A 12369-nucleotide genomic window follows, 5' to 3' on the forward strand; every position below is an offset into this window, starting at 1 on the left:
TCCTTTTGATGAATCTTTATTTCAACTTACACTCTTTACTCAGATGTGCAATTGTAAAATAAAATGACACCACAATTTCCCATTTAAATGCAAGTGTAGATATGAGCACTAAAATTAAAAGCTAAAATCATAATATTGTTGATGCTTGCCCAACAGCATGCACCACAATGGCCTAACGGGCTGTGGAAGTAAAGGAAGGGCTATGTGGGGAGGTACAGTGGGGTGGCTGGAGTGGTTGGGTGGTTGAGGGGTGGTGGGGGAGGGGAGGGAGGAGAAAGGAAGACAAAAATTCTGCAAAATTTTCATGCAAAATAAAGAGACTCACCAAGTGGATGTCCAAGTTTGAAAAAAAATAAAAAATAACTCCAAAACATTAAGGCCCAAGTTAGACCAAAGGGCCTATTGTCTATTGAGGTTGAAACTTTGGGGTTAGCCTATTTCAATGTTCGAGTAATTGAAGGACAGGATGTACATATCACCTTTTTTAATTATAAGAGGTAATGTGCTAGAGTGGAAACGTGCAAATGTGAAGTAGATGGGTTTGAAATCAAAACTAGAACTTGAAGTTATCAAACAATTACCAATCTAAAAGGACAACATTAGCTGTGTATAAATGACAAAGTTTAGAGTTTAAAAGCAATCAGAAATAGGAAAAAAGAAAAACGTTCAAGAGGACTGCCATCCATCCAGACTGTCAGAATCGTTGTTTTCAAACTCCAATTCTCTCCGAACAGAAAGGGAATAGTAGTTTGGAGGTGGTGTGCTCGGAGTTGTTGGAAACGAGGGACATTGTAGAGCAGATTGGAAGGTCGGGGGTTCAAACTGAGCTTCTTCAAGAGCTGGGGCTACCGTTTGCGGGGGAGATGTCACCGTCATGGTGGCGTTTCGTGACCAGCCACGCCTCATCTTCTTCAGCAGGATCCAAGGAAGGTCGATGGCAAATATCTCGATAATCTCGATAACACAAATCACTGAACAGCTCATCCACAAACCCAACTGTCCTCCACAGTTGGACAGCAGGGTAACAATCTGCAAATACAGAGAGCAGAACTCCTCAGTTCTTCTTCCGAATAATTGCTCTTTCTTCCCAACATAGCAGCTGAAACCCAATGTCTTACAAACATATCCAAAATTTGACTAAATGACTTGCTAGCACACCCAAAGTTTAACAAAAGGGCTGACAATCATACCAAAGTTTAACAAAAGGACCTACAATCTTACAAAAGTTTAACAAGGACCTACAATTATACCAAAGTTTAACCAAAAGGTCTACAATCACATACACTCGCACTCAAAATTTAACAAAAGGACCTACAATCACATACATTCACACTCAAAATTTAACAAAAGGATCTACAATCATACCAAAGTTTAACCAAAAGGTCTACAATCACATACATTCACACTCAAAATTTAACAAAAGGACCTACAATCATACCAAAGTTTAACCAAAAGGTCTACAATCACATACATTCACACTCAAAATTTAACAAAAGGACCTACAATCATACCAAAGTTTAACAAAAGGACATACAATCACATACATTCACACCCAAAGTTTAACAAAAGGATGTACAATCATACCAAAGTTTAATAAAAGGACCTACAATCACATACACTCACACTCAAAATTTAACAAAAGGACCTACAATCATACCAAAGTTTAATAGAAGGACCGACAATCACATACACTCACACTCAAAATTTAACAAAAGGACCTACAATCACATACATTCACACTCAAAATTTAACAAAAGGACCTACAATCACATACATTCACACCCAAAGTTTAACAAAAGGACGTACAATCACATACAATCACACTCAAAATTTAACAAAAGGACCTACAATCATACCAAAGTTTAACAAAAGGACCTACAATCACATACATTCACACCCAAAGTTTAACAAAAGGACATACAATCATACCAAAGTTTAACCAAAAGGTCTACAATCACACGCAAAGTTTAACAAAAGGACATACAATCACATACAATCACATGCAAAGTTTAACAAAAGGACATACAATCACATACAATCACATGCAATCACATGCAAAGTTTAACTAGAACGGGCACTCGGTAGAGCGCATACCTTCGCCGCAGCTACTGTTCTGTACTTGGCATGGGAGTGTAGGGAACAGAACAGTGAACAGTTTGGTGCTGATTTCATGCAAATCGGATAAGAATTGACCGAGTTATGACAAAAAACGCACATTTTGCAAGGTCGTGACCCCCCTGACCTTTGACCCCCAACCGCTAACAAGGGTAATGTCTTCACTGGGTCATGTCGTATATCACAAGATCGGGCATTGAATTCTGAACATTTTGGCATTAGTTGCATGCCAATTGGATAAAAATTGACCGCGCTATGGTAAAAATACGATTTTGACCTTTTCGTGACCTTGACCTTGACCTTTGACCCGATTGCTCCCAAAATCTAATCAAATGTGTCCCGTATAATAACCAATCATCCCACCAAATTTCATGCAATTCGGTTGAATACTTTTTGAGTTATGCGAATAACATACACACACACACACACAGACATACAAATAAATACACAGCGATCAAAACATAACCTTCCGCTTTTGCGAAGGTAACAAAATGACATACAATCACATACAATCACACTCAAAATTTAACAAAAGGACCTACAATCATACCAAAGTTTAACAAAAGGTCTACAACCACACCCATAGTTTAACAAAAGGACCTACAATCATACCCAAGTTTAACCAAAAGGACCTACAATCACACCCAAAGTTTAACAAAAGGACCTACAATCACATACAATCACACCCAAAGTTTAACAAAAGGACATACAATCACATACAATCACACTCAAAATTTAACAAAAGGACCTACAATCACATACAATCACACCCAAAGTTTAACAAAAGGACATACAATCATACCCAAAGTTTAACCAAAAGGTCTACAACCAGACCCAAAGTTTAACAAAAGGACCTACAATCATACCTAAGTTTAACCAAAAGGTCTACAACCACACCCAAAGTTTAACAAACGGACCTACAACCACACCCAAAGTTTAACCAAAAGGTCTACAACCACACCCAAATTTTAACAAAAGGACCTACTAAAGCGCGGCGTTACGCGCGCTGCTTGTGAGCAAGGAGGAAGCGGACAAGCGGTAACATATAAACGCCTTTATTCAAGACTACACTGTAACACTGTACCGCTCCGGGCTGGGCGCCCGGTGTCTCTCATGAGGCCACGCCTACCACTCGGACGTGGCCACCGCCCACTTGGTGCGTGGAATGATGTCACCACGCCAGTGGGCTTTTGTGTCCGCCACACGCGCCCCCCCAGAATTCCCGCGCACCTGGAGGGCCAGTTTGCGGGGCAGACGAATGACCCGGCCGAAGCGCCCCCTGGCGATCGGCGGCGTCCGGGGTGCAGGGATGCCAGGTGGGATGCCCCTGGCTGCTCCTGGGATGGGTGCAGGACCGGGGGGCGGCGTGGCGGTGGGGCTGGGCGGTGCCGGGGGTCCGCCCGCAGGAGGGCGGCCCCGACGTGGGGGTCGGGCCACTGGCGGTGGATGGTCCACATCGAGGTGGGCCGGCTTGAGGCGGTCTACCGAAACGCGGTCAGGAGTACCGCCGATGTCCAGGGTGAAGTGCTTCGCCCCGGTCTCCAGCACGCGGAAAGGCCCGTCGTACGGGGGCCGCAGTGGTGTCCGATGGGCATCGTGGCGGACGAAGACGTACTCCGCCGTGCGAAGCTCCGGGGCGACGTGCGTCGGTGGGTGCCCGTGGCATGCCGTTGGCACCGGGGCGAACCTCTGGGCGGTCTCTTGCAGAGCGGAGCGCTGCTGTGCCGCGGACCATGGTGCCGTGGAGTCGGGGAGGAACTCGCCCGGCACCCGCAGCGGTTGCCCGAAGACCAACTCCGCCGCGGATGCGCGCAGGTCCTCCTTGGGCGCCGTCCGGAGGCCCAGCAGGACCCAGGGGAGCCTGTCGACCCAGCCGCCGTCGCGGAGGGTGGCCCGGAGCGCGGCCTTCAATGAGCGGTGAAATCGCTCACACAGGCCGTTAGCCTGGGGGTGGTAGGCCGTGGTTCGGTGCAGCCGGACCCCGAGCCCCTGCGCAACCGCCCCCCAGAGCTCCGAGGTGAACTGGGGGCCGCGGTCGGATGAGATGTCTGAGGGGGCGCCGAACCGGGCGACCCAGGTGGCGATGAAAGCCTGCGCGACATCGGCCGCCGTTGTCGACGCCAAGGGCACGGCCTCCGGCCACCGGGTGGTGCGGTCCACCATGGTGAGGACGTGGGTGAAACCCCGCGAGGGGGGCAGAGGTCCCACCAGGTCCACGTGGACGTGGTCAAACCGGCATTCCGGCACCGTGAACGGGGCCAACGGGGCCTGGGTGTGCCGGTGCACCTTGGCGCGCTGGCACGCGAGGCATGTCCTGGCCCAGCCGCGGAGGGCCTTCCGGAGGCCATGCCAGATGAACTTGTCGGCGATCAGCCTTTGGGAGGCCCTCGCGCCCGGGTGGGACAGGCCGTGGATGGCGTCAAACACCTGGCGCTGCCAGCCCGCGGACACAATGGGGCGAGGACGCCCGAGGGAGACGTCGCACAAGAGGGCCGCGCCCGCGCCGTCGAACGGCACCTCGGTGACGCGGAGGCCCGTGACGGCGGTCCGCAAGGCCTGGACGTCGGGGTCAGCGGCCTGGTCCGCTGCCATCCGGGCATAGTCGATGCCGAGGTGGACTGCGTGGGCGACGGCCCGGGAAAGGCAATCCGCCACCGGGTTGTCCTTCCCCGCGACGTGCTGGATGTCTGTCGTGTACTCGGACACGGCCGAGAGGTGACGCTGCTGCCGGGCCGACCACGGCTCGGTGACCTTGCCCATCGCGAAGATCAGCGGCTTGTGGTCGACGAAGGCAGTGAACGCCCGGCCCTCGAGCAGATGGCGGAAGTGCCTGACCGCCAAGTGAAGTCCGAGCAACTCGCGGTCGAAGGTACTGTAACGGCGTTCGGGCGGGCGAAGCTGCCGGCTAAAGAACGCCAGCGGTTGCCAAGCTCCACGCACCCATTGCTCGTGCACCGCGCCCACCGCGTAGTCCGAGGCATCGGTGGTGAGGGCGATCGGTGCATCGGGCGCCGGGTGCGCGAGCATGGTGGCGTTAGCCAAGGCGAGCTTCGCGCCCGTGAACGCCGTGTGCATCTGCTCGGTCCAGGTAACGTCGCCTTTGCCCGGCTTACCTCGGAGAGCTTCGTGCAGGGGGCGCAGGAGCTGGGCGATACGGGGCAGGAACCGATGGTAAAAGTTCACCATGCCCAGGAACTCCTGCAGCCCTCTGATCGTGCGGGGGCGCGGAAACCCCTTCACCGCCTCCACCTTGGCCGGCAGGGGGACGGCTCCGTGCCTGGTGACACGGTGCCCCAGAAAATCGATTGTGGCGGCGCCGAACCGGCACTTTGCGGGGTTCACAATCAGGCCATGCTGGCCCAGGCGTTCGAAGAGCGTGCGGAGGTGGCGTAGGTGCTCTTCGCGGGACGCGCTGGCGACGAGGATATCGTCCAGGTAGACGTAGACAAAATCCAAGTCGCGCAGGACGCTGTCCATCAGTCGCTGGAACGCCTGAGCCGCATTCTTCAGACCGAAGGGCATGCGCAGGAACTCGAAGAGTCCAAATGGCGTGATGACCGCCGTCTTCGGGACGTCCTCCGGCCTGACGGGGACCTGATGGTAGCCGCGTATGAGGTCCACCTTCGAGAAGAAGGACCTGCCCGCCAAACGGGCGGAAAAGTCCTGAATGTGGGGGACGGGGTAGCGGTCGGGAGTCGTGGCGTCATTGAGACGGCGATAGTCCCCGCACGGTCGCCATCCCCCGCCGGGCTTCGGCACGATGTGCAGCGGCGACGCCCAAGCGCTCTCTGAGCGCCGAACGATGCCGAGTCGCTCCAGGGTAGCGAACTCCGCTTTTGCCACCGCCAGCTTCGTCGGCTCGAGGCGGCGTGCCCGGGCGTAGACCGGTGGCCCGACGGTGGAGATGTGATGGGCCACCCCGTGCTTGACGGCCCCCGCCGAGAAGGTGGGCCGCGTGAGGGCCGGGAAACCGGCGAGGAGGCGGGTGAATGCGTCCGCTGCCGGAAGCGTACAGACCAACGTGGCCGGAACCGAATCGTTCGGCAAGCCGCTCGTTGAGCTGGGCAACGCACATGCGAGCGAGCTGAACGTCTCGGCCTGGACAAGCCGTCTGCGCTTGACGTCGACCAGGAGCCCATTAGCGCACAGGAAGTCCGCGCCAAGCAGTGCCATGGGCACGTCGGCGGTGACGAACGTCCATCGGAAAACCTGCCCTCCAAACCGCAGAGAGAGGCAGCGTTTTCCGTACGTACGGATGGGCGTCCCGTTCGCGGCAAGCAGCGCGGGGCCCCCACCCGCGGCGTGCTTGTCTGACATGCCGGCGGGAATGAAACTCACCTGTGCTCCCGTGTCGCACAGGTAACGGCGCCCGGAGAAGGTGTCCGTTATGAACAGCAGGCTGCTCGAACGGCCGGCGCTCATCGCCACAATTGAGCGCCGGCCCGGGCGTTTCCCGACCCGTTGAAGGAGCACGGCGGATGACACCGCCGAGCTTCGTGGCCGAACTTGGCGTGGAACCAGCACCAGGTGGTGGAGCTGGAGGAGCGCGGCTGGCTCCGCCAGGCCGGTGGAGTCGACGGGTTTCCCCGCGGTGGCGGTTTTCGCCGCGGCGGTGGGCGGGGCGTGGCGGCGTTCACGAGGTGCGTATCAGCATGCTGCTGAACCACAGCGTGCTGTAGAAGATGATGCTGTGGAACATCAGCGTGCTGTAGAAGATGATGCTGTGGAACAGCAGCGTCGAAGGCCGTGACGGCCACGCCAACGCTCGCCCGCGTGTCCGAAGCGGCGAAGTACTTGTCCGCCTCGGCCGCCAATGCTCGGGGTTCCGTTAGCCCGGTCCCGGCCAACGCGAGGCGAACCTGCGCTGGAAGTTGGCGACGGAAAAGCGCCCGGAATAGCGAACCGGGGGCTTCGTCGCCCAACAGTGACAGCATATGGTCCATTCGGACCGACGGGCGCGTCTCACCGAGCTCGGGGAGATCCAGGAGGCGGTCGGCCCGTGCGTCGTCCGTGAGTCTGAACGTGGCTAGGAGTAGCCGCTTGAGTGCCTCGTACTTGTGGCCGTCCGGTGGGTGGCGAAGGACGGACACAACTCGAGCGGCCGTGCCGGGCCCGAGGGAGGCGACGACGTGGCAGTAGCGCGTGTCATCGCCGGTGAGGTGCCGAAGCTGAAATTGGGCTTCGGCCTGGACGAACCAGACTTCGGCCTGAGCCTCCCAAAATTCCGGAAGTTTGACGAAGGCGGCCATGGCGATGGCGTCGCGTGTGGAAGGATCGCTCCGGCAGATCCAACGTCGAGGGTCACCAATAAAGCGCGGCGTTACGCGCGCTGCTTGTGAGCAAGGAGGAAGCGGACAAGCGGTAACATATAAACGCCTTTATTCAAGACTACACTGTAACACTGTACCGCTCCGGGCTGGGCGCCCGGTGTCTCTCATGAGGCCACGCCTACCACTCGGACGTGGCCACCGCCCACTTGGTGCGTGGAATGATGTCACCACGCCAGTGGGCTTTTGTGTCCGCCACACTACAATCATACCCAAAGTTTAACCAAAAGGTCTACAACCACACCCAAAGTTTAACCAAAAGGTCTACGACCACACCCAAATTTTAACAAAAGGACCTACAATCATACCCAAAGTTTAACCAAAAGGACCTACAACCACACCCAAAGTTTAACCAAAAGGTCTACAACCACACCCAAATTTTAACAAAAGGACCTACAATCATACCCAAAGTTTAACCAAAAGGTCTACAACCACACCCAAAGTTCAACAAAAGGGCTCACAATCACATATAGACATACCTAAAGTTTAACCAAAGGACCGACAATCACACCCAAAGTTTAACAACAGGACCTACAATTATACCCAAAGTTTGACAAAAGGGCCGACAATCACACCCAAAGTTTAACCAAAGGGCCGACAATCACACCCAAAGTTTGACCAAAGGGCCTACAATCATACCTAAAGTTTGACCAAAGGGCCTACAATCACACCCAAAGTTTAACCAAAGGACCTACAATCACACAAAAGTTTAACCAAAGGACTTACAATCATCCCCAAAGTTTAACCAAAGGACCTACAATCACATGCAAAGTTTGACCAAAGGGCACACAATCAGTGAGGCGTTTTGATTTATCATTAGAAGGCATGTTTTTGCTTCCCGGGGTTTTATTTTTATTTGCAGGAGCGATTGAGGGAGCGGTCAGTTGCCTATACACTGCCCAAATAAAGGTACAGTATGTGTCAGGAGAACGTGTTGGATGCTTGGATCAAGAACGCCCGAACGGCGGGTACTCTGCTAGTATCATAGAATTCATAAAGACTACAATCAGAAGTACACCAATACACCAATTTTGAAAACGTTATACTTCCTGGACGGACATAGTTGCACAAAACTCTTGCAATGACGTTTGACCCTGGTGAACTAATTGGGCAAACTTTGATGAAAAGCACCCTGAGATTTACAGCCATACTTTCAGATGTATCGTTAAACCATGCAGCAAGAAAACAGTAACATTAAAATTAAAACTTTTAATTCAGTAATGAACAAGAGGTATTAGACCCCAAATCCCAATCTTAACCTCCACTCCCTTCAACCTTTATTAACCCCTACTTTCATTTGCATTGAAAAAGAAAGTATTTAAATGGCTTTAACTTTCAGGGTAAATTGGCCCATTGTTATTCAGGCCCAAGTGGATCTAGTCCCTCAATCGCAGAAAAGATCTTGTAATTGGAAGGACGCGCAATAAATAACACTGGAGAATTTTTTTCCGCGGCATAGTGAACTAAGGACTAATGGTTTCTTCAACCCGTTTTCCTCTTTGTCCTCTCGGACGTGGTCATTGCTACAAGAGGGCGCAAGTAATACATGTCAGCATTGTGTGTGTAGGAAGCTTACAGTATTAGCTGGGGATTCGACAAACGACCGCACCACCAACTTGTTGAAGTAGATATTGACACCAGTGACATCAGACCTGCCAAGCAAAAAGCACAGATTTCAACTCATCATGTGTTATGCTAAAAATGTTTCTTTATTACCAATAACATATCGATTGATGTGATTGGCTGAAACCAATCACGTGACAACTCTACTCTACCATACTGAACTCACTATCTATATTATAATAGCCGTAGATGAGTCTGTCTGTCTGTCTGTCTGTTGGGCGTCTGTCCGGGGTGTGGCTTACTCGGTTTGCAGAGTAGCTCCACCCATAGCTCCACCCATTCTGGGAGTGGCTTCATATAATTATAAACAAATATCCACCATTTTATTAACTCGCATAGCTTTGAGGCCTGTTTTGTAGGCCCGTGGTGTCTTGCTCTCTCTCCCAGTTTTATTTCAAATCAAATTCGATATATCATTTCATTTTTCACAGTCGCTAACATAGTTTTAGACTCGGTTGAAAAAAAACGAGAAGAAAATCCGATGAAAGTTGCCGTTTATAGAACGAAATGAATTCTCAAATGCCTGTAACTTCAAGGCCATTGAGTCTCTCTCACGCCTTTATCTCCAATATAACTCACCATATGATTTCATTTTTATCGATGGTTTTAGAGTCGGTGTCAGCAATAATTGAGAACATTCCACACACGCGGGAAAATGCAGATATATTTTTTAAAATCGCGTCATGGTGTATCATACACCGCCTAACATGACACCGACGGCAACGTGTCGATACATATTAAAAATTCGATATATCATTTCATTTTTCACAGTCGCTAACATAGTTTTCGACTCGGTTGAAAAAAAACGGGAAGGAAATCCAATGAAAGTTGCCGTTTATAGAACGAAATGAATTCTCAAACGCCTGTAACTTCAACTTCAAGGCCATTGAGTCTCTCTCACGCCTTTATCTCCAATCTAACTCACCATATGATTTCATTTTTATCGATGGTTTTGGACTCGGTGTCAGCAATAATTGAGAACATTCCACACACGCGGGAAAATGCAGAGATATATTTTTAAAAATCGCGTCATGGTGTATCATACACCGCCCAACATGACACCGACGGCAACGTGTCGATATATATTAAAAATTCGCTTTTGCTTTTCCGTTAAGATATATTACTTTTTCGTTTGATGACAGTCGTCACAAAAACGTCAACAATGATGCCGACATATATTTCTTCGTTTTTATTTAATTCAACATTATTAGCCGGAAGTAAAATATGTTTCAGGAAATTACCGAGAGATATTTCTTCGTTTTTTAAAATTAGTTATGTGCGAATACACTTTAAATAGGTTTATTTGAAATCTTTAATTTTCCACAATATAATTTACTTGCCATTTATCATTTGATGATTACGAGACAAATTCCTCTTGAGGATCGTGACAATTCATGCGCTGCGTGGAAACTTCTATTTCCAAAATGAATGAGACGATCGATGAAGAACGCAGACTTGAACAGGATGCAGCAAGAAAACGAATGAGACGGGCGAACGAGTCCATCGACGAACGTCAATGCAAACTTGCGGGGTCACCCGTGGGAATCCCACGGGCATGGATGTGTGTGACATTTCGACATATTGAGTTAGATGCTGCATATTCATTTTTACAAAATGGTTACTGGCAAGTCATCAGATCCAGAAATGGTGTAAAAACCACCGTTTAGAGGCCATTTTTCCCCGCAAAGCGGGGGTTGGCCTTTTCGGGGACCGTGGTAGTTGTTGTTTTTTTGTCCCCTTTTTGAAGCAATGTTTTACGGCCAGATGCCCTTCCTGACGCCAACCCTTTTTGCCGCCTTCAACGACAAACAGGGAATTACCAGTGAACTGGTACTCAATTAGCCGACCTCGGAAGGATGACAGGCTGAGTCAACCCCCCTGGCATTAATTCGGCGATCGACCGAGATTCGAACCCAGGATCCTAAGCCGGCACCCTAGCCGCTAGCCCAACACCAGAAATGGTGTCATGAACACAATTTATTTACGCACAAGCACAAAAGCAAGACGGGCCGATTTCCGATTCCGACGGGCCGACGGGCGAGACGGGCCGATTTCCGATTCCGACGGGCCAATTTGGAGCAAGAAAAAGTACGAGACGGGAGAAAAAGGAGAGAAACGAGACGGGGAAAGCCGATTGGAGAGGCGAGTGAGGCGCGATTGGAGAGGAGTGTGAGGCGCGATTGGAGAGGAGTGTGAGGCACGATTGGAGAGGAGTGTGAGGCGTGATTGGAGAGGAGTGTGAGGCACGATTGGAGAGGAGTGATTGGAGGGGAGTGTGAGGCACGATTGGAGAGGAGTGTGAGGCACGATTGGAGAGGAGTGTGAGGCGCGATTGGAGAGGAGTGTGAGGCGCGATTGGAGAGGAGTGTGAGGCGTGATTGGAGAGGCGTGTGAAGGATTGGAGAGGAGAGGAGTGTGAGGGATTGGAGAGGTGAGGGATTGGAAAGGAGAGGGATGTGAGGGTTTGGAGAGGAGAGGAGTGCTAGGTGGAGAGAGGAGAGTGTCAGGTGGAGACAGGAGAGTGTCAGGTGGAGACAGGAGAGTGTCAGGTGGAGAGGAGTGAGGGGTCACATATTATGTGAAATAAATAAATTGTGTTCATCACACCATTTCTGGATCTGATGACTTGCCAGTAACCATTTTGTAAAAATGAATGTGCAGCATATAACTCAATATGTCGAAATGTCACACACATCCATGCCCGTGGGATTCCCACGGGTGACCCCGCTAGTCTATATTATAATAGCCGTAGATGAGTCTGTCTGTCTGTCTGTCTGTTGGGCGTCTGTCCGGGGTGTGGCTTACTCGGTTTGCAGAGTAGCTCCACCCATAGCTCCACCCATTCTGGGAGTGGCTTCATATAATTATAAACAAATATCCACCATTTTATTAACTCGCATAGCTTTGAGGCCTGTTTTGTAGGCCCGTGGTGTCTTGCTCTCTCTCCCAGTTTTATTTCAAATCAAATTCGATATATCATTTCATTTTTCACAGTCGCTAACATAGTTTTAGACTCGGTTGAAAAAAAACGGGAAGAAAATCCAATGAAAGTTGCCGTTTATAGAACAAAATGAATTCTCAAATGCCTGTAACTTCAAGGCCATTGAGTCTCTCTCACGCCTTTATCTCCAATCTAACTCACCATATGATTTCATTTTTATCGATGGTTTTGGACTCGGTGTCAGCAATAATTGAGAACATTCCACACACGTGGGAAAATGCAGATATATTTTTAAAAATCGCGTCATGGTGAATCATACACCGCCCAACATGACACCGACGGCAACGTGTCGATATATATTAA

General features: G+C 50.5%; 1 protein-coding gene across 2 annotated transcripts in view; it reads right to left on the bottom strand.

Annotated features, from left to right (window-relative positions):
* SCNN1G (sodium channel epithelial 1 subunit gamma) overlaps positions 1 to 12369 on the bottom strand; it is a 106800-nt gene continuing 94431 nt past the window's right edge. For both annotated transcript variants that reach the window (XM_068126335.2, XM_068126334.2), the window contains exons 12-13: positions 9019 to 9094; positions 1 to 1029 (exon numbers count right to left, since the gene is read on the bottom strand). In XM_068126335.2, the coding sequence (XP_067982436.2) occupies positions 667 to 1029; positions 9019 to 9094 (439 nt within the window). In that variant the 3' untranslated portion in view covers positions 1 to 666. The remainder of the gene's footprint in view (positions 1030 to 9018; positions 9095 to 12369) is intronic.

Source organism: Myxine glutinosa, chromosome 10 (assembly GCF_964187855.1).
Source record: "Myxine glutinosa chromosome 10, kmMyxGlut1.1, whole genome shotgun sequence".
NCBI lineage: Eukaryota > Metazoa > Chordata > Myxini > Myxiniformes > Myxinidae > Myxine > Myxine glutinosa.